At 46.7% G+C, this 27,419-nt stretch overlaps 1 protein-coding gene across 1 annotated transcript in view; it reads left to right on the top strand.

Moving 5' to 3' along the window:
• Positions 1–27,419, top strand: part of LOC115158132 (ankyrin repeat domain-containing protein 13C) — a 92,461-nt gene that overhangs the window by 49,906 nt on the left and 15,136 nt on the right. Inside the window, exons 4-9 of the mRNA XM_029706706.1 lie at positions 17,748–17,833; positions 19,016–19,061; positions 20,380–20,446; positions 22,848–22,992; positions 23,224–23,355; positions 23,648–23,809. Of these exons, the coding sequence (XP_029562566.1) occupies positions 17,748–17,833; positions 19,016–19,061; positions 20,380–20,446; positions 22,848–22,992; positions 23,224–23,355; positions 23,648–23,809 (638 nt within the window). The remainder of the gene's footprint in view (positions 1–17,747; positions 17,834–19,015; positions 19,062–20,379; positions 20,447–22,847; positions 22,993–23,223; positions 23,356–23,647; positions 23,810–27,419) is intronic.

The raw sequence follows: 27,419 nt of genomic DNA, 5'->3' as shown, positions 1-27,419 counted from the left end.
GTGAAACTGAGAAAAATGTATTTAAAGTTTATTAGCTGTCCAGCTAAGTATGTTGTAGGTAGATAAGTGATAATGCACTGATGTATTATCTTATTATGAAGTACATTTTTATGCATATCAACAATGACTACTGATTTGACCTATGACCTCTAAGTCAATAAATGACCATTCCAGGCTGTATCACAACCGGCCGTGATTGGGAGTCCCATAGGGCGGTGCACAATTGGCCCAGCGTCGTCTGGGTTAGTGTTTGGCCGGGATAGGCCATCATTGTTAATAAGAATTTGCTCTTAACTGATTTGCCTAGTTAAATAAAGGTAAAAAAATAAATAAGTGAAACAGAAAAACACAAGGAAATTGGGTAAACACATTAAGATTGTAAATACTGCACAAAGTAGTATAAGTATAAACATTCTACGTCATGAAATTGTACCTTATGGAGAAAAATGCTTAAGGTGTTACTGCAATACAACATAAAAACATAACTACATAAAACCATTAAATACAGTTGGAATATAGTTAGAACTGTCCAGCAAACAGCAAAACAACAAGGAAGTTTAATAAACACATTTAGATTGTAGATACTGCACTTTGCCTTTGTTTTACCCGTATAGTTGTTTAAGGTCATGCAAAGGTGCAGTATTTGTGTCACGGTTGTCGTCTTCGTCTTCCGACGATATAACGAAATCGTCGTCTGAAAATGTAGACCAATACGCAGCAGGTACGTGTATGCTCATTTTGACTTTTATTTAAATTATCCAAAAGAGCACTCCAAAACAACAAAACAACAAAAACACGAAAACGAACGAACAACTAACAGTCTGGCAAAGCCTAGGGCTGAACACAGAACAATCACCCACAAATCACAAACACACCCTCATATATGAGACTCTCAATCAAAGGCAGATAGACAACACCTGCCTTCAACTGAGAGCCCCAATCAACCAAACATAGAAACACACACACTAGATTCCACATAGAACTACCTAGACATAAACCAAAACCCGGACATACTAAATCAAACACCCTTTACACAAACACACCACCCCGAACCACATAAAACAAATACCCTCTGTCACGCCCTGACCAAACTACAAAACAATTAACCTTATATACTGGCCAGGACGTGACAGTACCCCCCCCTTAAAGGTGCTACCCCAGAAGCACCTTAACACAAAAAAAATGTAAATACCCCCAAACAATACCCAAAAGAAAAATTCCCCCTTTCTAAAGGGAGGGAAGGGAGGGTGGCTGCCGTCAACGACGGCCCTGTGCTACACCCCCCCTCCCCAACCCACCTATATTGGAGGCGGCTCCGGCTCAGGCCGTTCCAGGCTGTCTGGGCAGTCTGGCAGCTCGGGACGGTCAGGGCAGTCTGGCCACTCGGGACGGTCAGGGCAGTCTGGCCACTCGGGCAGGTCAGGGCAGTCTGGCCACTCGGGCAGGTCAGGGCAGTCTGGCCACTCGGGCAGGTCAGGGCAGTCTGGCCACTCGGGCAGGTCAGGGCAGTCTGGCCGCTCGGGCAGGTCAGGGCAGTCTGGCCACTCGGGCAGGTCAGGGCAGTCTGGCCACTCGGGCAGGTCAGGGCAGTCTGGCCACTCGGGCAGGTCAGGGCAGTCTGGCCACTCGGGCAGGTCAGGGCAGTCTGGCCACTCGGGCAGGTCAGGGCAGTCTGGCCACTCGGGCAGGTCAGCGCAGTCTGGCCACTCGGGCAGGTCAGCGCAGTCTGGCCACTCGGGCAGTTCAGCGCAGTCTGGCCACTCGGGCAGTTCAGCGCAGTCTGGCCACTCCGGCAGTTCAGCGCAGTCTGGCCACTCCGGCAGTTCAGCGCAGTCTGGCCACTCCGGCAGTTCAGCGCAGTCTGGCCACTCCGGCAGTTCAGCGCAGTCTGGCCACTCCGGCAGTTCAGCGCAGTCTGGCCACTCCGGCAGTTCAGCGCAGTCTGGCCACTCCGGCGACTGTTGACTGGCGGGCAGCTCCGACGACTGTTGACTGGCGGGCAGCTCCGACGACTGTTGACTGGCGGGCAGCTCCGACGACTGTTGACTGGCGGGCAGCTCCGACGACTGTTGACTGGCGGGCAGCTCCGACGACTGTTGACTGACGGGCAGCTCCGACGACTGTTGACTGACGGGCAGCTCCGACGACTGTTGACTGGCGAGGCTGGGTTTACGCACTTGCCGTTTAGTGCGGGGAGCGGGAACAGGACGAGTCGGACTGGGTGGACGCACTTCCGGGTCCGCACGAGAGACAGGAGCTGGAAACCCAGGGCTATGGAGGCGCACAGCCGGTCTAGATCTTACCTCCTGCACAACCCACCTTGGCTCGATGGAACTAGTAGCCCTGCACGAGCGGAGTGCTCGTACAGGGCAGACTGGGCTGTGCAGGGGCTTGATGGTAGCCGTGCGTAGAGCGGGAGTTGGGTAGCCTGGTCCTCGGAGGCGTACCGGCGACCAGATGCGCTGCGCAGGCATCCTCCTACCAGGCTGGATGCCCGCTCTAGCACGGCACCTGCGAGGGGCTGGAATAACTTGCACCGGACTGTGCGTGCGTATGGGTGAGATATTGCGCTTCTCAGCGAAACATGGCGCTCCCCACCTCATACGCTCCTCCATATAACCACGGGTAGCTGGCTTCCGGCTCTTCCTTCGCCTAGCCAAACTACCCGTGTGCCCCCCCAAAATTTTTTCTTGGGGGTGCCTCTCGTGCATCTCCTTCAGCGCGTCCACTCTGGCCTCGTACCAACGCCTCTCTGCCTTGGCTGCTTCTATTTCCCACTGCGGGCGGCGATACTCCCCAGCCTGATGCCAAGGTCCGGCCCCGTCCAGAACTTCTTCCCAAGTCCACTTCTCCCGCCAGTCCAACTCGAACGCCTTCTGCTCCTTCCTCTGCTGCTTGGTCCTTGAGTGGTGGGTGATTCTGTCACGGTTGTCGTCTTTGTCTTCCGACGATATAACGAAATCGTCGTCTGAAAATGTAGACCAATACGCAGCAGGTACGTGTATGCTCATTTTGACTTTTATTTAAATTATCCAAAAGAGCACTCCAAAACAACAAAACAACAAAAACACGAAAACGAACGAACAACTAACAGTCTGGCAAAGCCTAGGGCTGAACACAGAACAATCACCCACAAATCACAAACACACCCTCATATATGAGACTCTCAATCAAAGGCAGATAGACAACACCTGCCTTCAACTGAGAGCCCCAATCAACCAAACATAGAAACACACACACTAGATTCCACATAGAACTACCTAGACATAAACCAAAACCCGGACATACTAAATCAAACACCCTTTACACAAACACACCACCCCGAACCACATAAAACAAATACCCTCTGTCACGCCCTGACCAAACTACAAAACAATTAACCTTATATACTGGCCAGGACGTGACAATTTGCATTTTAGGGGTCAAAGGTTAAATCAGTGGTTATGGTTTATATGCATTCAAATGACTTTATAATAAGATGATACATTAGTGAATTATCACTTATCTACCTACAACATATTTGTCTGACTAACCCCAAAAATGTAAAGCCATTTTTCTGTTTCACTGTTGGCGTAGTTACTGCATTTTGTCTTCAAATCAAATCAAATGTTATTGGTAGCATACACATATTTAGCAAATGTTATTGAGGGTGTAGCAAAATGCCTGTGTTCCTAGCTCCAACAGTGCAGTAATATCTAACAATACACAACAATACACTGCATCCACAATTATTAGGCAAATTGTATTGATCAGGATTCATTTTATTGTTGAACAAACACAATGCTCTCAGTCAATCCAAAACAAAATGTTATTGAACCTCAAACCTGAATGTTTAACAAAGGAAAAGTGAGTTTTGTCTTTCTCAGGGGAATATATGTGTGCACAATTATTAGGCAACTAAATGACAAAAATAATTTCTCCCAACTCACTTGTTTATTCTCAATTTTTAGAGTAAGTGTTACAAATAAATAACACAAAATGACAACAAATAACATTTTTGGCCAATATAGCCACCCTTCTTTTCAATAACTGCCATGAGCCTTCCATCCATAGAGTCTGTCAGTTTATTGATCTGTTCACAATCAACTTTCGCTGAAGCAGAAACCACAGCCTCCCAAATGCTGTTCAAAAAGGTGTATTGTCTTCCATCACAGTAAATCTCACGTTTGAGAAGGGCCCACAAGTTCTCAATAGGATTTAAGTCAGGTGAGCAAGGGGGCCAGGTCATTATTCAGGCATCTTTGAGGCCCTTGCTGGCTAGCCAAGCAGTGGAGTGCTTGGATGCATGTGATGGAGCATTGTCCTGCATAAAGATCATGGCCTTCTTGAATGCTGAGGACTTATTCCTGTACCACTGCTTGAAGAAAGTATCTTCCAGAAACGGGCAGTAGGTTTGGGAGTTGAGTTTCAGTCCATGTTCAACCCGAAAAGGTCCAACTACCTCATCCTCAATGATAGCAGCCCTCCTTCACCTTGCTGGCACCTGACTCGAAGTGGTGCCCTGTGTCCATTACTGATCCAGCCACGGGCCCATCTATTTGGTCCATCAAAAGTCACTCTCATTTCATCTGTCCATAAAACCTTTGAAAAATATGTCTTCAGGTATTTCTTTGCCCAATCTTGACGCTTCAACTTGTGAATCTTATTCAGTGGTGGTCTTGTTTCAGTCTTCTTGACCTTGGCCATGTCTCTGAGCACTTGACACCTTGTACTTCTGGACACTCCAGGTAGGTTGCAGTTCTGGAATATGGTGGCACTGGAGGATAATTGGTTCCTGGTAGCTTGATGTTTAATTCTTCTCAAGTCTTTTGCAGTTAATTTGCGCCTTTTCTTCTCCATGCGTTTTTTTGCGCCTCCAGTTGACTATTCGCAACAAAACGTTTGAATGTCCGGTGGTCACGCGTCAATAGTTTAGCTATTTGAAGTGTGTTGCATCCGTCTGAAAGGCATTTTCCAATTTTTTACTTTTCAGTGCCAGTTAAATCTCTTTTTTGGCCCATTTTAACTGAGGTAATGAAGCTGCCTAATAATTATGCACACCTTGATATAAGGTGTTATTCACTTTCGCCACACCTTTACTCATTACTCATTACACAAATACATATCACCTGAAAATGATTAAATCCAATAAGCATTCAAGTTTTTATGGTTTGGAGTTGGAAAATGTGCATAGAAGTAATGATAAGATCAGAATACTCACTTGCCTAATAATTGTGCACGCGGTGTACACACAAATCTAAAAAGTAAAAAAATTGAATTAAGAAGTATAGAAATATTAGGAGTATAAATATATATGTAATGGGGTGAATAGACAATATGGACAGTATATGGATATAATATGTAGTATATTAATAACTATGTACAGCAATAGTTAAATTGGATAGGCCTTAACTAGAAGTATTTACAGTGCCAGTCAAAAGTTTGGACACACCTACTCATTCAAGAGTTTTTCATTATTTTACTATTTTTATTACATTGTAGAATAATAGTGAAGACATCAAACGATGAAATAACACATATGGAATCATGTAGTAACCAAAAAAGTGTTAAACAAATCAAAATAGATTTTATATTTGAGATTCTTCAAAGTAGCCACCCTTTGAGTTGATGACAGCGTTGCACAATCTTGGCATTCTCTCAACCAGCTTCACCTGGAATGCTTTACAGTCTTGAAGGAGTTCCCACATATGCTGAGCACTTGTTGGCTGCTTTTCTTTCACTCTGCGGTCCAACTCATCCCAAATCATCTCAATTGGGTTGTGGTCAGATGATTGTGGAGGCCAGGTCATCTGATGCAGCACTCCATCACTCTCCTTCTTGGTCAAATAGCCTTTTCACAGCCTGGAGGTGTGTTTGGTCATTGTCCTGTTGAAAAAAAATTATATTACCACGAAGCGCAAACCAGATGGGATGGGGTATTGCTGCAGAATGCTGTGGTAGCCATACTGGTTGTGTGCCTTAAATTCTAAATAAATCACAGACACTGTCGCCAGCAAAGCACCCCCACACCATCACACCTCCTCCTCCATGCTTCACTGTGGGAACCACAGATGCAGAGATCATCCGTTCGCCTACTCTGCGTCTCATAAAGACACGACGGTTGGAACCAAACATTTCAAATTTGGACTCATCAGACCAAAGGACAGATTTTCACCGGTCTAATGTCCATTGTTCGTGTTTCTTGGCCCAAGCAAGTCTCTTCTTCTAATTGCTGTCCTTTAGTAGTGGTTTCTTTGCAGCAATTCGACCATGAAGGCCTGATTCACGCAGTCTCCTCTGAACAGTTGATGTTGAGATGTGTCTGTTACTTGAACTCTGTGAAGCATTTATTTGGGCTGCAATTTCTGAGGCTGGTAACTCGAATGAACTTATTCTCTCCAGCAGAGGTAACTCTGGATCTTCCTATGGTGGTCCTCATGAGAGCCAGTTTCATCATAGCGCTTGATGGTTTTTGCGACTGCACTTGAAGAAACTTTCAAAGTTCTTGAAAATGTCCATATTCTCTGACCTCCCTGTCTTAAAGTAATGATGGATTGTGATTTCTCTTTGCTTATTTGAGCTGTTCTTGCCATAATATGGACTTGGTCTTTTCCCAAATAGGGCTATCTTCTGTATACTAACCTTACTTTGTCACAACACAACTGATTGACTCAAATGCATTAAGAAGGAAAGAAATTACACAAATTAATTTTTAACAAGGCACACCTGTTATTTGAAATGCATTCCAGGTGTCTACCTCATGATGCTGGTTGAGAGAATGCCAAGAGTGTGCAAAGCTGTCATCAAGGCAAAGGGTGACTACTTTGAAGAATCTCAAATATAAAATATATTTTGATTTATTTAACACTTTTTTGGTTACTACATGATTCTATATGTGTTATTTCCTAGTTTTGATGTCTTCACTATTATTCTACAATGTTTAAAATAGTAAAAATAAAGAAAAACCCTTGAATGAGTAGGTGTGTCCAAACCTTTGATTGGTACTGTACTTGTGAAGTTGGTAAAACACTATATAAACATTATTAAAGTTGCCAGTGTTCCATGTCTAACTACATAGGGCAGCAGCCTCTAAGGTGCACGGTAGACTAACTGGGTGTTTACCAACTAGTGACAGTGAATAAAGTTCAGGGCAGGGTACTATTTAACAGTCTGATGGCCTTGAGGTAGAAGCCTTTTTGTTTTTCAGTCTCTCGGTCCCAGCTTTGATGCACTTGTTCTGACCTAACCTTCTGGATGGTAGCGGGGTGAATAGGCCGTAGCTCGGGTGGCTGATGTCCTTAATATCTTCTTGGCCTTCCTGTGACACCGGGTTCTGTAGATGTTGCGGATGGTGCAGCCCAACAGGATGCTCTCAATTGGGCATCTGTAGAAGTTTGTGAGGGTCTTGGCCAAGCTCAATTTTTTCAGCTCCTCAGGTTGAAGAGGCGCTGTTGCGCCTTCTTCACCACACTGTCTATATGGGTGGACCATTTCAGATGGTCAGTGATGTGTACACTGAGGAACTTGAAGCTTTTTACCTTCTCCCCTGTCGATGTGCTCCCTCTGCTGTCTTCTGAAGTCCACAATCAACTCCTTCATTTTGTTGACATTGAGGGAGAGGTTATTTTCCTGGCACCACTCTGCCAGGGCCCTCACCTCCTCCCTGTAGACTGTCTCGTTGTTGTTGGTAATCAGGGCTACCACTCTTGTGTTGTCTGCAAACTTGATGATTGAGTTGGAGACGTGTGTGGCCACGCAGTCGTGGGTAAACAGGGAGTACAGGATGGGGCTGAGCACGCACCCCTGAGGGGCCCCAGTGTTGAGGATCAGCGTTGTGGAGGTGTGGTTGCCTCCTTTCACCACCTGGGGTCGGAAAACACGAAGTCCAGGACCCAGCTGCACAGGGCGGGGTTCAGACCGAAAGCCCCGAGCTTAGTAATGAGCTTGGAGGGTACCATGGTGTTGAAGGCTGAGCTGTAGTCGATGAATAGCATTCTTACAGAGGTATTCCTCTTGTCCAGATGGGATAGGGCAGTGTGCAGTGCAGGGCAAGGCAGAGCTTTGTATGTCATTCTGTGTCTGGAGTAAAGGTGATCTAGAGTTTTGTCTCCTCTACAGTAGTTGCACAGGTAGTAGTTGCACATGATGGTAGAAATGAAGTAAAACGGATGTCAGTTTCTCTGCATTAAAATCATCGGCCACTAGGAGCGCCACCTCTGTATGACCAGCTGGTTGAGTGCTGTCTTAGAGCCAGCATTGGTTTGTGGTGGTAAATAGACAGTCACGAAAAATATAGATGAAACTCTCTTGTTAAATAATATGGTCTACAGCTTACCGTGAGGTCTTCTAACTCAGGCGAGACTTCCTTAATATAGATTGCACACCAGCTGTTGTTAACAAAGAGACACACCCCTCCTCCCTAACCTTACCCGACGATGTCGTACGGTCTTGACGATGTGTCGAAAAAACATCTAGATGTATATTATCCATGTTCTTGTTCAGCCATGACCCTGAGAAACAAAGTTATTCAGGTCCCATAGAAAGGATTGTTTTTTTTTCACCCCTATTTTATCCCCAATTGGTAGTAGTTACAGTCTTGTCTCATCGCTGCAACTCCTGTACGGACACAGGAGAGGCAGAGGTAGAGAGCCATGCATCCTTCGAAACACAACCCAACCAAGCCACACTGCTTCTTGACACAATGCACATCCAACCCAGAAGCCAGCTGCACCAATGTGTCAGAGGAAACACCGTACACCTGGTCAGTGTGCACTGCGCCCGGCCCACCACAGGAGTTGTTAGTGCACGATGAGACAAGGATATCCCTGACGGCCAAACCCTCCCTAACTCAGACAAGGCTGGGCCAATTGTGCACCGCTCCATGGGCCTCCCGGTCGCGGCCGGCTGCAACAAAGCCTGGGCTCAAACCCAGAATCTCTGGTGGCACAGCTAGTATTCAGTATTCAGATATAAAAAAAATAGTCAGACTCACAACAACACCAACAACAAAAAGACACCGAACGTCTCGAAGGCGAGGGAGGGGCCGTACTGTTCGGTAGGTGTAGAGTAGACAGTACTCCACCCTGCCTATGGGCAGTAGAGTAGACAGTACTCCACCCTGCCTATGTGCAGTAGAGTAGACAGTACTCCACCCTGCCTATGGGCAGTAGAGTAGACAGTACTCCACCCTGCCTATGGGCAGTAGAGTAGACAGTACTCCACCCTGCCTATGGGCAGTAGAGTAGACAGTACTCCACCCTGCCTATGGGCAGTAGAGTAGACAGTACTCCACCCTGCCTATGTGCAGTAGAGTAGACAGTACTACACCCTGCCTATGGGCAGTAGAGTAGACAGTACTCCACCCTGCCTATGGGCAGTAGAGTAGACAGTACTCCACCCTGCCTATGGGCAGTAGAGTAGACAGTACTCCACCCTGCCTATGGGCAGTAGAGTAGACAGTACTCCACCCTGCCTATGTGCAGTAGAGTAGACAGTACTACACCCTGCCTATGGGCAGTAGAGTAGACAGTACTCCACCCTGCCTATGTGCAGTAGAGTAGACAGTACTCCACCCTGCCTATGTGCAGTAGAGTAGACAGTACTCCACCCTGCCTATGTGCAGTAGAGTAGACAGTACTCCACCCTGCCTATGTGCAGTAGAGTAGACAGTACTACACCCTGCCTATGTGCAGTAGAGTAGACAGTACTACACCCTGCCTATGTGCAGTAGAGTAGACAGTACTCCACCCTGCCTATGGGCAGTAGAGTAGACAGTACTACACCCTGCCTATGTGCAGTAGAGTAGACAGTACTCCACCCTGCCTATGGGCAGTAGAGTAGACAGTACTCCACCCTGCCTATGTGCAGTAGAGTAGACAGTACTCCACCCTGCCTATGGGCAGTAGAGTAGACAGTACTCCACCCTGCCTATGGGCAGTAGAGTAGACAGTACTCCACCCTGCCTATGGGCAGTAGAGTAGACAGTACTACACCCTGCCTATGGGCAGTAGAGTAGACAGTACTCCACCCTGCCTATGGGCAGTAGAGTAGACAGTACTGCACCCTGCCTATGGGCAGTAGAGTAGACAGTACTCCACCCTGCCTATGGGCAGTAGAGTAGACAGTACTGCACCCTGCCTATGTGCAGTAGAGTAGACAGTACTCCACCCTGCCTATGGACAGTAGAGTAGGCAGTACTCCACCCTGCCTATGGGCAGTAGAGTAGACAGTACTGCACCCTGCCTATGGGCAGTAGAGTAGACAGTACTACACCCTGCCTATGGGCAGTAGAGTAGACAGTACTGCACCCTGCCTATGTGCAGTAGAGTAGACAGTACTCCACCCTGCCTATGGGCAGTAGAGTAGACAGTACTGCACCCTGCCTATGTGCAGTAGAGTAGACAGTACTCCACCCTGCCTATGGGCAGTAGAGTAGACAGTACTCCACCCTGCCTATGGGCAGTAGAGTAGACAGTACTCCACCCTGCCTATGGGCAGTAGAGTAGACAGTACTCCACCCTGCCTATGGGCAGTAGAGTAGACAGTACTCCACCCTGCCTATGGGCAGTAGAGTAGACAGTACTACACCCTGCCTATGGGCAGTAGAGTAGACAGTACTACACCCTGCCTATGGGCAGTAGAGTAGACAGTACTCCACCCTGCCTATGGGCAGTAGAGTAGACAGTACCACACCCTGCCTATGGGCAGTAGAGTAGACAGTACTCCACCCTGCCTATGGGCAGTAGAGTAGACAGTACTGCACCCTGCCTATGGGCAGTAGAGTAGACAGTACTCCACCCTGCCTATGGGCAGTAGAGTAGACAGTACTGCACCCTGCCTATGTGCAGTAGAGTAGACAGTACTCCACCCTGCCTATGGGCAGTAGAGTAGACAGTACTCCACCCTGCCTATGGGCAGAAGAGTAGACAGTACTCCACCCTGCCTATGGGCAGTAGAGTAGACAGTACTGCACCCTGCCTATGGGCAGTAGAGTAGACAGTACTCCACCCTGCCTATGGGCAGTAGAGTAGACAGTACTGCACCCTGCCTATGTGCAGTAGAGTAGACAGTACTCCACCCTGCCTATGGGCAGTAGAGTAGACAGTACTCCACCCTGCCTATGGGCAGAAGAGTAGACAGTACTCCACCCTGCCTATGGACAGTAGAGTAGGCAGTACTCCACCCTGCCTATGGGCAGTAGAGTAGACAGTACTGCACCCTGCCTATGGGCAGTAGAGTAGACAGTACTACACCCTGCCTATGGGCAGTAGAGTAGACAGTACTGCACCCTGCCTATGTGCAGTAGAGTAGACAGTACTCCACCCTGCCTATGGGCAGTAGAGTAGACAGTACTGCACCCTGCCTATGTGCAGTAGAGTAGACAGTACTCCACCCTGCCTATGGGCAGTAGAGTAGACAGTACTCCACCCTGCCTATGGGCAGTAGAGTAGACAGTACTCCACCCTGCCTATGGGCAGTAGAGTAGACAGTACTCCACCCTGCCTATGGGCAGTAGAGTAGACAGTACTCCACCCTGCCTATGGGCAGTAGAGTAGACAGTACTACACCCTGCCTATGGGCAGTAGAGTAGACAGTACTACACCCTGCCTATGGGCAGTAGAGTAGACAGTACTCCACCCTGCCTATGGGCAGTAGAGTAGACAGTACCACACCCTGCCTATGGGCAGTAGAGTAGACAGTACTCCACCCTGCCTATGGGCAGTAGAGTAGACAGTACTGCACCCTGCCTATGGGCAGTAGAGTAGACAGTACTCCACCCTGCCTATGGGCAGTAGAGTAGACAGTACTGCACCCTGCCTATGTGCAGTAGAGTAGACAGTACTCCACCCTGCCTATGGGCAGTAGAGTAGACAGTACTCCACCCTGCCTATGGGCAGAAGAGTAGACAGTACTCCACCCTGCCTATGGGCAGTAGAGTAGACAGTACTGCACCCTGCCTATGGGCAGTAGAGTAGACAGTACTCCACCCTGCCTATGGGCAGTAGAGTAGACAGTACTGCACCCTGCCTATGTGCAGTAGAGTAGACAGTACTCCACCCTGCCTATGGGCAGTAGAGTAGACAGTACTCCACCCTGCCTATGGGCAGAAGAGTAGACAGTACTCCACACTTTCCATGGTGCTGATACAACCAAGCCGAGATACAGATTTTGTGCCAACCTGTCTCTTCAAAATCCCTAAATGGTCTCAGCATTGGAACGTTTATGTTTATTGTGGTATAGTGTGATATAAGCAGAATTCAATCTAATTCCAATGTAAGAACTCAAATGACGCCCCTGGGTATAGCAATGTATCGTTATGTTTCATCATAACTACTTTCAGCATTTAGTTTGCATTATTTTGGTAAGACAGCTGTGTGAACGGCCGCATTCCCATAGGCTGTTTGTAATAGGTTAATTACCCTATCTATCTTGTAGCCTATATCCTCAAATTAATTGTGCCCCCTTGCTGATTTCAAATGCCCCCGTAGTCACTTTATCCTGGTGCCGGCCCTGCTAATAAGTGAAGAAAAACAATAATTAAAAAAACATAATGTTCTCGCTCCTGATAATTGCATGAAAGTCGTTAGTTAATGACTCACATTGTGCTCACATCAATCGCCATGTAGCCTATGAAATAGTTCAAAAGCAGCCTCTGGTCCCCGGGGCGGGGGTCTATGATGGCTAATTGTCTATGGGGCTTTTACTGTCCAGTGCCCCGCTGGGTGCCCTGCTGGGTGCTTTGATGAGACTAACAGGGGACTTTATCCATCAAAGCCCAGTAGAGATGGAAGGGATTTGTCCCATAGCCTCTGATGTGGCAGCTGAACTGGAAAACTGGAGCACCCTGGCCTGCCTTGCCATGCTCTGTCTGTAACTGACTGCTAGCTTAGCTTGGTCTGTGAGGTAACCTAGCTAGCTGTCGTCTTAGCAGTTGTGTAACCAATAATGAGTAGGCCCTTGGCCCGCAGTGAAGCCTGGTGCAGCCTACACTGTGTCAATATTTACTGTCCTATCTCTGCTACTCGGAAGCTGGCTGGTAGCCGTAGTACATTTTTCACCAGTGGGGGTTGGAGGAGTGTTTGATAAACAATATTGCCTCAGGTCTTTTGCCTGTTTCATGTCTTGGTTATGTGGGTGATTCTTTAGCATTAATAATACATTATTTAATATTATTAACACTCCAGACCCCTTTCAGACAGGACATTTTCCTATTCTATTGCTTCTATTACATCTACAGTGCATTCGGAAAGTATTCAGACCCCTTGACTCGTTCCACATTTTGTTATGTCACAGCCTTATTCTAAAATTGATTAAATAGTTTTTTTTATCATCAGTCTACACGCAATACCCCATAATGACAAAGCTAAAACAGGGTTTTAGACATTTTAGCAAATGTATATTTTGAGAAACATGGTCTGATGAAATCAAGATTGAACTCTTTGGCCTGAATGCTGAGTGTCACATCTGGAAGAAACCTGGCACCATCCCTACGGTGAAGCATGGTGGTGGCAGCGTCATGCTGTGGGGATGTTTTTCAGCGGCAGGGACTGGGAGACCAGTCAAGATCAAGGGAAAGATGAATGGAGCAAAGTACAGAGAGATCCTGGATGAAAACCTGCTCAGGACCTCAGACTGGGGTGAAGGTTCACCTTCCAACAGGACAACGACCCTAAGCACACAGCCAAGACAACGCAGGAGTGGCTTCGGGACAAGTCTCTGAATGTCCTTGAGTGACCCAGCCAGAGCCCGGACTTTAACCCAATCGAACATCTCTGGAGAGACCTGAAAATAGCTGTGCAGCAACGCTCCCCATCCAACCTGACAGGGTCTGCAGAGAAGAATGGGAGAAACTCGCCAAATACAGGTGTGCCAAGCTTGTAGCGTCATACCCAAGAAGACTCAAGGTTGTAATCGCTGCCAAAGGTGCTTCGACAAAGTACTGAGTAAAGGGTCTGAATACTTATGTCAATGTAATATATCAGTTTTGTTTTTTAATACATTTGCAAAAATGTCTAAAAACATGTTTTTGCTTCGTCATTATGGGGTATTGTGTGTAGATTGATGAGGGAAAAAAACAATTTAATCAATTTTAGAGTAAGGCTGTAACATAACAAAATGTGAAAAAAGTCAAGGGGTATGAATACTTTCAGAATGCACTGTATTTGCCTCAGACCCCTTTCAGAAAGTTATGGCAGCAAAATAGCCATGATGTGTGAATGAGGGGGAATAGGCCTAAGCCTAAGTAGCGAGGGGAGGTCCGGTGGACGGACCACCGTGTACGGTGGGTGGTCCGTGGGCAGATGGTGAGTTAGTCCTCCCTCCTCTCCCCCTCTGGTCTCCCACACCGATGGGTGGTAAGGATCAGGAGGCTGTCGAATCTCATTAGGCAGCCAGGCCTGAGAGGGAGAGAGAGAGACGCCTGGCCCCCAAAACACCAAAACATAGCCCAGCGTGTGTAAGGAGTGGAGCCCAACCCAGCCTTTGTTTGTGTATTTGTGTGTGTGGGTGTTTGGCCCCAGACTGGGCCTCCGTGGCCTAGTTTCATTAGCAGCACCAAGGTCCCAGCTCCCTTTGTTTGCGTCTTTAGGTTGGTGGACTGGGGTTACACAGGATTAAGGGTACCAGTGTAGGACTACAGTCAGCTCATTATTGGGGGATGTATTGTGTATGTATGTGTGATAGGAAAACATCCTGTATGATTGAATACAGTAGGTTAGGCCTACTTCAGCCCCTGCATTTGAAGTGACCATATCAAACACTAGGATTGATCTGTGACAGTCAGTCATAATTCCATACCTTGAATTACAGGTTTGTTGTTTTGATCTAATAAAATGCTGTGTTTTCTTCTAAAAGCATATTACAGGTGGATCGCCCCGTTGTCGTTTATTCCCCTGACACCTCACTAACTGCAATTAGCTCTTGTTCCCACCTCTTTCCAGTAAACATGGGTAAACATTAGTCGAATGTGGCTGTTTCAGCTCGGTCTTATTTGTCTGAAAACAAGCGAGCTCGTATTAGCCAGTCAGTCAGGAAAGCTGGGCCGTCATGGTTAGAAGTCTCTATTCTGTTTGGCTTCCTTCGGGTCATTAAAGCGCTTACAGACGTATCTCATTAACGGTCAACTTTATTGTTTATCTCCCAGACTCTTCACCTCTTTGAACTTCCTGGAATATATGTGATCCTACCGGCGGTGTAGTGGGCGAGGTCCTGTTATGCCATTTCACCACGGGAAGCCAATATAGTGTAGGAACTAGAAATACCAGTCTCACCACGCTAGGCGAGCCTCTCCCATTATTGACATTCATCGACAGTCCTGTATGTGCTTTGATACTGTGGAATACTGTACTGTGTGATCAAGTTTTGCATGATGTGATATTTAGTTACCCGGCGGCCAAATGATTCAGTCATCGCAACTTAGCTTACACACATAAAGTATAAGGTGGGGTTTGCATGGTGAAATGTGGTCCTCTATTTAGCAATACGCAATGCAGTTGATTGGATACCTTATCTTGATTACCTTTACCTACACTCTCAGAAATAAAGGTTTAGATTTGTTCTTAAAGGGGTACAAACTATTCACTGTAGTGGTACCCTTTAGTCCTTTGTACCTTTAGTTATAGGTACATAATTGTACCCTTGCAGTTCATACCTTAAAAGAGCCAATAGTGTACCTTAGGGGACAAGATAGTACAGGTACAAAGGGTACCTTTGGAAAAGGTTAAAAAAAATTGCCTTTTTAGGGGACCGCCACCATGACAAAGTCGTTTGTTCTCTTTAAGTGGCTGAAATGTACCTCTAAAAAGGTTTTTGGATGTTGTTTTAACACTGTAGGGTGTAAAGCCTTGTTTGCATGTTTCCCAGGGTGCCTTTCAAGTGAATTGTAGAGTTACCAATACCACCCATGACTGTGTTTGCTAGTGGTTGTTGCATTCAAAGGCTTTCAGTCCTGTAGCCTAAACCAAGTGAGTGCTTAAGTGAATATTTTATTAGCGAAATTATACTCTTTCATTTCTTTCTTTCATCAAGATGCATTTGCCGAAAAGAAACCCATACTTTCTGTAAAATATCTGTGGTGGATCTTTGATGTTATGGGGCTATTTTGCTTACACTAGCCCTGAGGCCCTTTGTTAAGGTCAACAGCATCATGAACTTTACCCAGTAACAGGACATTTTAGCCAAAAAACCTGGTTGCCTCTGCCAGGAGGGTGAAACTTGGCCGCAAGTGGATTTTCCAGCAAGACCATAACCCCAAGCACACATCAAAATCCACAAAGAAATTGTTAATTGGTTGCAAAATCATCATTTTGCAATGGCCATCTCAGTCTCTGGACTTGAACCCCATTGAAAACCTGTGGTTTGAATTGAAGAGGGCAGTCGATAAGAGCAGACGATGGACATCAAGGAACTGGAAGGATTCTGTATGGAGGAATGGTCTAAGATCTCTCCCAATGTGTTCTCCAACTCATAAAACATTCAAGAAAAAGGCTCAGTGCCGTTATCCTCACAAGGTGAGGTAATGAAAAGTATTGAAAATAGAATAGTCAATCATTTTGAATCCTACCTATTTGAGATTTTTTGTATTACTTTTTAAACACAAAATTTTTGTCTGAGCAATTGTACTAGCATAAAATAATATAATTTCCCCATACAATTTCCCTATACAATATAGCTCAGTATTTGAATTATTTATTTTATACAGTAATTTTTGCTCATCTTTATCAAGGGTGTCAACCATTTCAGACCCCACTGTATATCATAAGCCACTACTTTGACAGCCTAGTTTTTACCTCAACACAGTGGTCTGAAACTCGTGGTTTGCAGGCCACATCGGGCAAGTAACATTATGCTGGCTTGCAAAGTGATATGTACAGTAAATCCTACTTTTAATCACGTGCAAACTGTACTTAGAATGATTGCCAAGGTTGAGAAAAATGATAAATGAGACCACCTAAACTATCTAAATGGGAACAACCATCTCAGTAATGGGTGCAATAAATCCAACTACTAACAGATTGTATTAGTTTAGAAAAATGTATGTTATTTATCTTTGTGTAGCATAAGATCAATTAATCAATGTATGTGCAAAAACACACATATTGAAACAAACTATTTTAGAAAATTGACCTGCAATAGGGCATGCTGGGAAATATGATAATGATGGGTATGAGATTGTGATGTTTGTACATTTATATTTAAAATATTGGGTACAAACATATACCATTATACTACATTATCCACACCCTTAAATGTACCAAACAGTATCATGCAATGATGTCTATAAACCCTGGATTGCTAATGCTATCTATTGGCCAATAAGAGCCTTTGAAGCCACCGGTTGGCCATATAGGCACTCCTCAGAAGAAACAGTCCTTCATAGGAATGAATGGAATTCTACAGTATTTCAATTAAATGTTTGAAGGACAAAATGACATGTATTTCATTATTTTTGTAAAATAATTGTATATATATTTTTAAATGTGTTTCTATAGCTTCCAAAATATGTTTTACAATGATGGGGGAGTACCAAGATGGATTTGCGGTGGCTTCAAAGCAGCACCCCCTGTCAGTCATCTAGTGTATATATAAACCATGTGTACTTCGGGAGGTACATTGTGTGCATTTTCCCATTTTTGTACCCCCAAGAACAATACTGTACCCTAACCATACCTTTTTATCTGAGTGTAGAGATTCCAGTAATGATGCTTGATGTTACTGTATGTAAATGTTGTGGTCTCACCCCTCCCTCCCTCCTCTCTTCTCTCTGTCAGTCACAGCGCTGCTAAGGAAGCTCAAACAGCAGTCCAGAGAGACTGTGGAGGACAAGAGGCCAAAGCTACTGAACGCCCTCAAAGAGGTACGGTACATTCTCTCTCTCTCTCTCTCTCTCTCTCTCTCTCTCTCTCTCTCTCTCTCTCTCTCTCTCTCTCTCTCTCTCTCCCTCCTTCCTCTAGTTTCACATCCCTGATCCCTCATATCTGAAACCGATATGAAGGCTGATATACTGTGTATTCCCGTCTCGTCTCTACCCTCTCCACCTCTCCCCTCCCTACCTTACTCCTCTCCCAAAATGAAGCATGATCCAATGCGCTGTGGGGCAGGCTGTGTACTCACTCCACATCTGCCAGCAGAGTCCTCCCAGTCAGAAATGCCACTCTGCGGCACGCACACAGACACGTACAGACCCAGGCCCTCTCTCAGTCACTCAGTCACACGCTATCTATGGTCATCACAACAACGCGGCCCCTTAGCACAGCCCTCGGCATGCAGTAAGCATTCCCCCAGGCCTACGCTCAAGGAATATGCAAACAGACAGCAACATGGGCCCTGGGCGGGAGGGAGGGTCAACCTGCAGGAGCGGTGACATTCTCACAAACCTCCCTGGATGGCATGGCACAGGGGAAGGCAGATGCTTCCACTCCACACCCATACACACGCATGCGCACGAACGCATGTGCACACACACACGTACACACACACACACAGTTGATCGTCTGGGCTTTGGGGAGCCTCGCGGTGCTGCGGCTGGCATGATGTTATTGAGGGTTCTGTGGGCATAAACATCTGGTGCTCTGGGCGTAGGCCACAGCCAGGTTAACTGTGACTCCCCAAGGGGAGTGATAAAGGGAAGGAGAGGGCGGTGGAGGAAAGGGATAAAAGAGCAGCTTTAGGCATGGCCTTGGAGCCTGTCGTGTGTTCGACACGAGAATTTCATACTGTAACCCCTGTGATGAAGCAGGCGTAGATGTCACCGATAGTTTTTCTCCTGACTCCAGGGGATTATATTTCCTCAGAGATGCGCAATCATTCATATTACGTCACTGGAGTTTTTTTTTATTTCCGGTCAGTATTACCCTGAGATTAGGTGGGCCAGCTGTGTAATTTCAGAGCATTTGAACTACATATTGGATCCTAAACTCATTCGAGAAAATATATGTTTGATACGGAAATGTTTATCAGTTCTACTGTTCCTCCACTTTTACTCTCTATGGTATATTTTGATTGCTAATCATATTGTTATTCTATTTTCTTTCTCCAGCTGGGAGACTTTTATCTTGAGCTTCACTGGGACTTTCAGAGTTGGGGTGAGTTTGCTTTGCATCTATACAAGTATCTGATAAGTATATGATCAGGCCAACTCACTACAATGGTTCAGTTTCTTTGCAATTTTCAACTACACAAAGTGCATTTAACCAGATTAAAGTTGATTTAGAAGCGCTAGAATGGTTGATGTTGTTAAACTGTGTGTGTGTGTGTGAGAGAGAGAGTTAATGTGCTAGCATCTCTGAGAGCCCAGTTATGTGGGTGTCAGTAAGGGCTCTCTGCCCAGCTGGTTGGGGACAGAGTGATACTGAGAGATTGTTTACAACACTGAGGTAATCCTCTGTAGGGAGTGGCCTCGCCTCCCCACACAGGCAGACCCTCCCCCTGGTGGTGGCTATACGTCCTTACAACGTCGCACCACCAGCATTACTAAGGCCTATGAACGCTTACATCAATTAAGCTTATGTTTTAGATCCATTGATCTTCCTACCGTTTCACTGAATTAATTACAGAAGAAATGCTGTTACAAATGTCCCACATTTCTGTGGCTAAATGTCTAGTGGACTCCAGAGAGCATGCTAACAGAGTGTCAACATGTCAAGTTAAATATTGACCTGCTTGGAAAGATTACATGACTGTTGACAACAGTAAAGAAAGGGTTGCTGATTGTGTAAGTGTTACCTGGTAGTATTTGACAGGGGATGTAGTGCCCCTGATTGGCAAGAGCTCAAATCCAAAGATTGTATTGGATTTCTATTAGGACTGTTCAGGAGGGTGAAACTTTACAGAACTAGATAGAAATGTATAGTGCAGAGCAGATATAATAGGGAATTGTGCCAGCTCTATTCATTCCATTTCTATCTGCAATGTTCTGAACGTTTCACCTCACAGAATACACCCCAAGTGTTATGCACTGCACACACATTGAGAGAAGCCAGGGCCCCACCAGCCCTATACAATATGCTGGGGGTAGAACAGTCTCAAACAGACACATTGTCCAGTCTGTACTAGTGCAGATCAAACGGAATTCATTTCCTATCGGAGAGGTGCACTGAGTGCACACATGGCATTCACAGGCTCTGTTCCAATATCCACACTAGCATACCTACATATACTGTACATTATAATTAAGCAATATATTATAGCATGTTAGTGTGGTGATTGGAACATGGATGGTGCCCTCCAAGGGTTTGAATTGGCCTCATACCGTACTTGTAAAAAGAGCATTACATATTCAACTGCAGAACTACATATTCTGTTGCTGGTATGGGCTCTGAAGCGGTTGGTGATTTTCATTATTAAGCGGAGTTTCAATACCTAGGCCTATCGATATCCCTGTGTCTTTTTTCCATGTTGCAGTGCCTTTGCTCTCCCGAATCCTGCCCTCTGACGTGTGTAAGATCTACAAACAGGGCATCAACATCAGGTAAGTCAAGTAATCCTTTTAATAATCCCTTGTTTTCAGGAAGTTGTAACAAGCAATAATTAGCGTGAAGCCAGTAGATAAGGCATAAGATGAGATCATTGTAAGATATAAGCATGTCAAACAGATCACCACACACGTAAGAATCAACACAGTATCACTGAAGGACCCCTTGGCTATGCCTTGGACAGATCTGTCTGTCTGTACTGGTCTCAGCTGTCACAGCCTATGTACAACTCTCCCACACACACACGGTACACAATGTTGCTTGTCCTCCTCAGCTGAGTTGATACACTGATCATCACCAATCTTTAGTCTTGGTTGTGTGCCAGTCTGTTTCTGCCCCAGCCATCTGGTTCAGTCTTGGCAGAGCATAGATGCAGTCTTATTGGATGGAAAGAGTCAGGTACTGATGGTTGCCCTGTTGACATACCAACAACATTTACTAGACTGGCGCCTCTACGGCGTGATGTCCACAGCCTTCAGTATTATACTGAAAAGGGCAACGTGATATGGTAAAACCCGCGATAATAAAAGTAAATATGCCTTGACAAAGCCCTTTTTTGAAGCACTTTCTGGCTTTTAGGGCCCTTTTTCAGTTGATTAGAAAACCCTGGCTTTGAACACTACACCCTCTCCCAGCTTATGGGAAGCTGTAGTGCCAGCCCCAGCACGGCGGCTAACGACAAGCTTGGTTAACCAGAGTGTGAAATCCGTTCTCGCACTGCTGTGACTGAGTAACACAGCATCTGTTTGCAGATCTATTACCTCTGCGCCCCTCTCCAAATAATTACACTTAGATCGAGGGAACCAGCACGTACCTTTGCCTTAACTTTTACCCACCTACCGGCTCCATCATAATTGGACCAGCGCCAAGTAGTACCGTCCAGTAACAAAACACGATTCACTATTCACAGTTGGAATACACAGTGCGGTTAGAATTGCTTGTCTGATACAGACCCGGGTTCGGTCCCAGGCTGTATCACCACCGGCCCTGATCGGGAGTCACATAGGGCGGCGCACAATTGGCCCAGCGTCGTCTGGGTTAGGGGAGGGTTTAACAGGAGGTGCTTTACTTGGCTCATCGCGCTATAGCGACTCCTTGTGGCGGGCCGGACACCTGCAGGCAGACCTTGGTCGTCAGTTGAACGTTGTTTCCCGCCGACGCATTGGTGTGGCTGCCTTCCGGGTTAAGCGGGCGGGTGTTAAGAAGTGTGGTTTGGCGGGTCATGTTTTGGAGGACGCATGACTCGACTTTCGCCTCCCGAATCCGTTGGGGAGTTGCAGTGATGAGACAAGATCGAAACTGGGGAGTAAAAGGGGGGTAAAATACAAACAGAAAAAAATGTAAAATAACAAGAACGAAAGACAATTTGCTTGTCTGGCTTTGATGTGCTAGCAGGCTGGTTAATGTATGCTGATCTGCTGAGCTTCGGTGTTCAGTGAGAAGAAACCAGGTTTAGGCTGTTTTGTTCTTCAAATGGCCTGTATTTTATCCCACACAGCAATGACACACACACACACACACACACACACACACACACACACACAGACAAATGAATGAGTTTTAAAGTGTTGCTAGGTTACCTGCCTCACAAATTGCCCCCCTCCTCCCCACCCCCTCTACCATGCTCTGAATCTATCCAACACTGGAGATTCAGGGCAAATCATTCTCAGGCACATAAAACTGTGTGTGTGCGTGTGGTGGTGAGAAAGTGGTGAAGGGAGGGCGTAGGTTGTCATATATTTACCAGGGTTGAAAGTTGTCTAATAGACTTTCATAACGTCTGTTTGATATTCCCGAGGCGGGGAAAGAAACCGACCGAGGCATAACTTCATTTACATTCCAATGGTTGAAATTCTCCAGCTCTGTCATACCTCTCACTCTCCACTTTGTGTCTATGTGCAGCCCATAAAGTAGTTCAGTTATTTTCTTTGTTGTGACACCTCATTCCCCCACTACTCCATGAAACTAGCTTTTGTCGGAAAACATGGAAATGGGTTGTCGCCCATGGCAACTATTAACACAAAAGCTGTCTCATAGCTTTTAGAGACCAAGTTTGAGTTCTTTAGTTTTATTGAAAAAAGCTTTACTTTTACGCTGTATGTTGCTTGGTAACAAGAACGTGTACTTATACTCCGTGTGTGTGTGTGTGTGTGTGTGCCCCTCACTGTTGTCTCTCTATTTCTCTATTTCTCCTTGCTTCTTTCAGTCTCCTTTTGGTTTCTGAGGGGTGTGGAGGGATTATGTAGATGCGATGAAGCAATTAGTATAGACATGAACTAGACGCAATATGTGCTGTTTTAATGTGCTGTTGCTGGTGCTATTGACATTATGTTGGCCCATGAAGTGGTTTGAATTTCAATTCTATCCCTCCTTCCCCTTCTTTCTGATTGGTCATAGACTGGACACCACCCTAATAGACTTCACAGATATGAAGTGCCAGCGTGGTGACCTTAGTTTCATCTTTAATGGTGACGCCATCCCCTCTGAGTCCTTTGCGGTGCTGGACAATGAACAGAAGGTGTACCAGCGGATACACCACGAGGTGAGACACACGCACGCACGCGCACACACAAACACACGTGCACATACACGCACGCTCGCAGACGCACAAACCCGCACGCGCACGCACGCAAGCCTACCGTCGTGCATTTCTGCATGCAGAAGTCGAGCTAGTGACGCTCGATGTCTCGTACTCTGCCTTTCAAAATGATCCCTGTGTCTGTGAAGTGTGTGTGTGTGTGTGTGTCAGAGGGCTGTGTTCCCTATGTTGCAGGAGTCAGAGATGGAGACAGAGGAAGAGGTGGACATCCTTATGAGCAGCGATGTTTACTCTGCCACTCTCTCCACCAAGTCCATCACCTTCTCCAGAGCCCAGACCGGCTGGCTGTTCCGAGAGGACAAAACGGTTGGTTTTCATACATCTTGGTCTTGTTATTCAATGCCGTACAGGACGCCCATGTCCTTTTCACGTTAACCGAGCCGTATCTCCCCACCACAAAGTTCAGGGGCAACAGAGTAACCAAAACATAGTGGTCGTGTTTGATAAGCCTCCTGGGAGAGCCACAGGTGTTCACCTGAGGGCAGAGTTCATGTGGGGGGGGGGGGGGGGGTATTGCTGTCTGTCTCGGTCCTTTGAAGTGTATTGAAGGGAAATTTGTGACTCAGAGGTTTTATTTTCTTGTCCTTTGTGGCTCCAGGAGCGTGTGGGAAATTTCCTGGCGGATTTCTACTCAGTGAACGGGCTGGTTCTGGAGTCACGGAAGCGTCGGGAGCACCTGAGTGAGGAGGACATCCTGAGGAACAAGGCCATCATGGAGAGCCTGAGCAAAGGAGGGAACCTCATTGAGCAGAACTACGAGGTGAGCTCTGCTGTGAGGTCCTCTGGCTGCAGAGTACGGGAATATGGTCACAATGTAAACATTTACCCAACTCTTAACCATATTTTCATATCCAGAACGTTCTGCTGGGGCCTACTGGTATGATGTCACCTGTTGCGGTTGTGAGCTGGCTGCTATGTGTTAAGTGAAGATACTGTTTGCTTGTACCTGCAGCCTAAGTGTGAGTCCAGTCCGGAAACTCTCCTCTCCTACTGGACCCTCGGGGTAGGCCCTCTGGCTTGCCACTCTTATATCACCATCCTATGGGATCTCCTCTCACCTCCAGTCACTCCTACCAAAACACGAGAGCGTTATATTTTTCCCCTTAGCATCGGGCTCTGTTGATGTAGAACACGTCTGCATGGTTTAATTGGAAATACTTCAATTGGACTCCTCACCCCTCTTCGGTTTCTTTGTAGTTTTATATAGACATACCGTCTGTCGGAATGAAAACCGCCCTTCTGATCCTCGTCTGTGGCATTCCGACCCCTTTCCTCCACCTTTGCGCATATATACCAGGCACAGCACCCCCCTCTAGTGATGGAAGCTCACAGCTGAACTTTACACAAAGCTCCAGTGCTTTCCCTCTCTTTCGGCCTCTAGATTGTTCGAGAGTTTGCTTTGGGAGCCCTTGTCTATGCACTGTACATAAAGCTGTCACACAGGGACGTCACTGCCTCACAATGCTCAATAGATGCTTTTTAGTGGCTCTGTTGTTTTCGTTAGTCCTGTCCTGTCATGAACTGGGTTTTGTGTTGTCGATGTGTCCTATGGTATTTACTTCTTGTGGTATTGTTGTCTTTGTACTGTGACGGTAAATGCTTTTAAGCATTTTTCATCTGTTGTCCAAAGTTTATTTTTACTGTGCATTTAACCGGTATTGAAACATGTGAGCATATAGGTCAAGGTCAGGTCAGCACAGTATTGAACGGGAAAAACTGCTTACACAGTCCGTTGTGCATCCATCCATCCATGTTTGTACAAGTGCTTCCCTGCTCAGTGTAAACTGTTTCGCAGAAGTAGGTTGAGGGAAAAACAACAGTCCAAGTTCATCCAAGCACTGACGTCCCCCTCTGTTTACTCCGACGGCAGTGGCATAGCAGAGCGGGTCAGCGCGGCGCCTGGGGACACGGATAGCAGGGGGTTTAAAGTAGGGCTCTGCACTATTGACTGTGTGGATGAAGGCTAAAACCCCTGGTGCCACAGAGCGACGGGGGGGGGGGCACCGGCTGACAGACGGACTGGCATACCAGGAGATCACTGGCTGGAGGCTGTGTGTACTCTGCCCCCGTCACAACAACAGCGGCGGCGGGAGCGAGAGGCGTGCGAGCCAACGGCCATCATGATGCCACAGCAAATGCATCAAAACACTGTGATCCACCACCGCTCAGTGTCACATGGGGATAATAACATTGTCCGGTTTGAAGTAAAGGGAACCCTACGTTTGAATGATGAGATACTGACAGTGTCATCTGGTGCCAGTTCTGTCTTTCTTCTCTTGAAGTAGGCCATAGGTACATTATAGTGGATGCTTCTCAATTCACGTTTCAGAAAACACAGCCATTCCTAGTGAGGGGTCAGTTAGAGAGAGTTCAGTATTAGTGTGGGTGTGCTTGTGTTTTTGTGCATACGTGCGTATTTGCGGACGTGCGTCGGTTGGTATCCTCGATGTGGCCAAGTCCTCAGTATTGGCAGTAGCCTACTGTTGAGTAGCCAGGAGTCCTGGCCAATGTGAGGTAGTAAGCCTCACAAGCCACTTAATAAATCTCGCTGGATTGATTGCTCTCATTTTACTCCTGCGACTCTTTCCTACTCTTGCTTGTGCCTGTGGTTTGTTTTTCGTTAACGTGTGTGATGACCTGTCAAACACGCCGGTAATGGCTGAAACGGGCTCGATGGAAAATACTGCCTTTCCGTTGAATCTATAAGAACGTTAAAGCGTTGTTGGGAATTTAACACACCGTCTCGACACCTACATCACAAGAAAGAGAAGGAATTTAAAAAAAGTAACCATTTAATACAGTCGAAATGTTTACAAATTAGATGCGCTGGAATGAAAGCAGCTTTCGAAAATGAACACTGATTAGAAATAATCATATTATGTTTGATCTCGCAAACAATGTAAAGGATGTTTAGATAGGTGTAATCTAGAGCCAAGCCTGTTGGTTTTTAATCCCAGGGTTTTTGATTTTTAATCCGAGATCCGAGGGTTTTTGATTTTTAATCCGAGGGTTTTTGGTTTTTAATCCGAGGGTGTCCTGCTATTGACAGGCACTAGGCAGTGCAGAGGTGCGTTCAGTTCAATGGTTTGTACTGAATGACACGTTTCCCCAAAATGTTCTTGTACATTCTTGAACAGACTTTGAGGTACGTCCGTTTGGTGGGTGGGGTTGAGGTGTGGCTTGAAGCAATGCAAGTGACGTATTTAAAGGGCAGTTGCCATGCTGACAGCGTTCCCCTGCCCACAACCCGACGCCTCCCCGTTTTTCAACAGGTCATTCAGTACAGCACCTTTTCTGTTCAATTTAACGTTTGAGAATGTAAAAACGTACTGGTCACATTTCAACTGTCCAGAACATAAAAACACCCCGTTTGATTGAACCTTTGCTACGTTGCAGAACAGTTTATACTGAACGACACATTTCCCCAAAACGTTCTTGAACAGACTTTGAGGCATGTTTGCTTCCGTTTGGTGGGCGTGGCGCAGTGTGGCTTGAAGCAATGAGTGACGTTTCTAAAGGGCAGTGGCCATGCTGACAGCGTTCCCCAACCCACGTTCCCCAACCCCCAACTGGTCGTTCAGCACAGCACCAATTACGTTCAATTCAACGTTACAGAACGTAAAAACGTACAGAATGCAGCCCTGGTGAGTGCAGGTACGGTAGACAGCCCTGGTGAGTGCAGGTAGGGTTGACAGCCCTGGTGAGTGCAGGTAGGGTAGACAGCCCTGGTGAGTGCAGGTAGGGTAGACAGCCCTGGTGAGTGCAGGTTGAGTGGACAGCCCTGGTGAGTGCAGGTAGGGGAGACAGCCCTGGTGAGTGCAGGTAGGGTAGACAGCCCTGCTGAGTGCAGGTAGGGTAGACAGCCCTGGTGAGTGCAGGTAGGGTATACAGCCCTGGTGAGTGCAGGTAGGGTAGACAGCCCTGGTGAGTGCAGGTAGGGGAGACAGCCCTGGTGAGTGCAGGTAGGGTAGACAGCCCTGGTGAGTGCAGGTAGGGTAGACAGCCCTGGTGAGTGCAGGTAGGGTAGACAGCCCTGGTGAGTGCAGGTAGGGGTGACAGCCCTGGTGAGTGCAGGTAGGGTAGACAGCCCTGGTGAGTGCAGGTAGGGCAGACAGCCCTGGTGAGTGCAGGTAGAGTAGATAGCCCTGGTGAGTGCAGGTAGGGTGGACAGCCCTGGTGAGTGCAGGTAGGGTAGACAGTGCAGGTAGGGTAGACAGCCCTGGTGAGTGCAGGTAGGGGCGACATCCCTGGTGAGTGCAGGTAGGGTAGACAGCCCTGGTGAGTGCAGGTAGGGTAGACAGCCCTGGTGAGTGCAGGTAGGGTAGACAGCCCTGGTGAGTGCAGGTAGGGGAGACAGCCCTGGTGAGTGC

Source organism: Salmo trutta, chromosome 22 (assembly GCF_901001165.1).
Source record: "Salmo trutta chromosome 22, fSalTru1.1, whole genome shotgun sequence".
Lineage (NCBI taxonomy): Eukaryota > Metazoa > Chordata > Actinopteri > Salmoniformes > Salmonidae > Salmo > Salmo trutta.
Note: the sequence above shows the minus strand (reverse complement) of the source record. Positions and strands in the feature narration are given on the sequence as shown.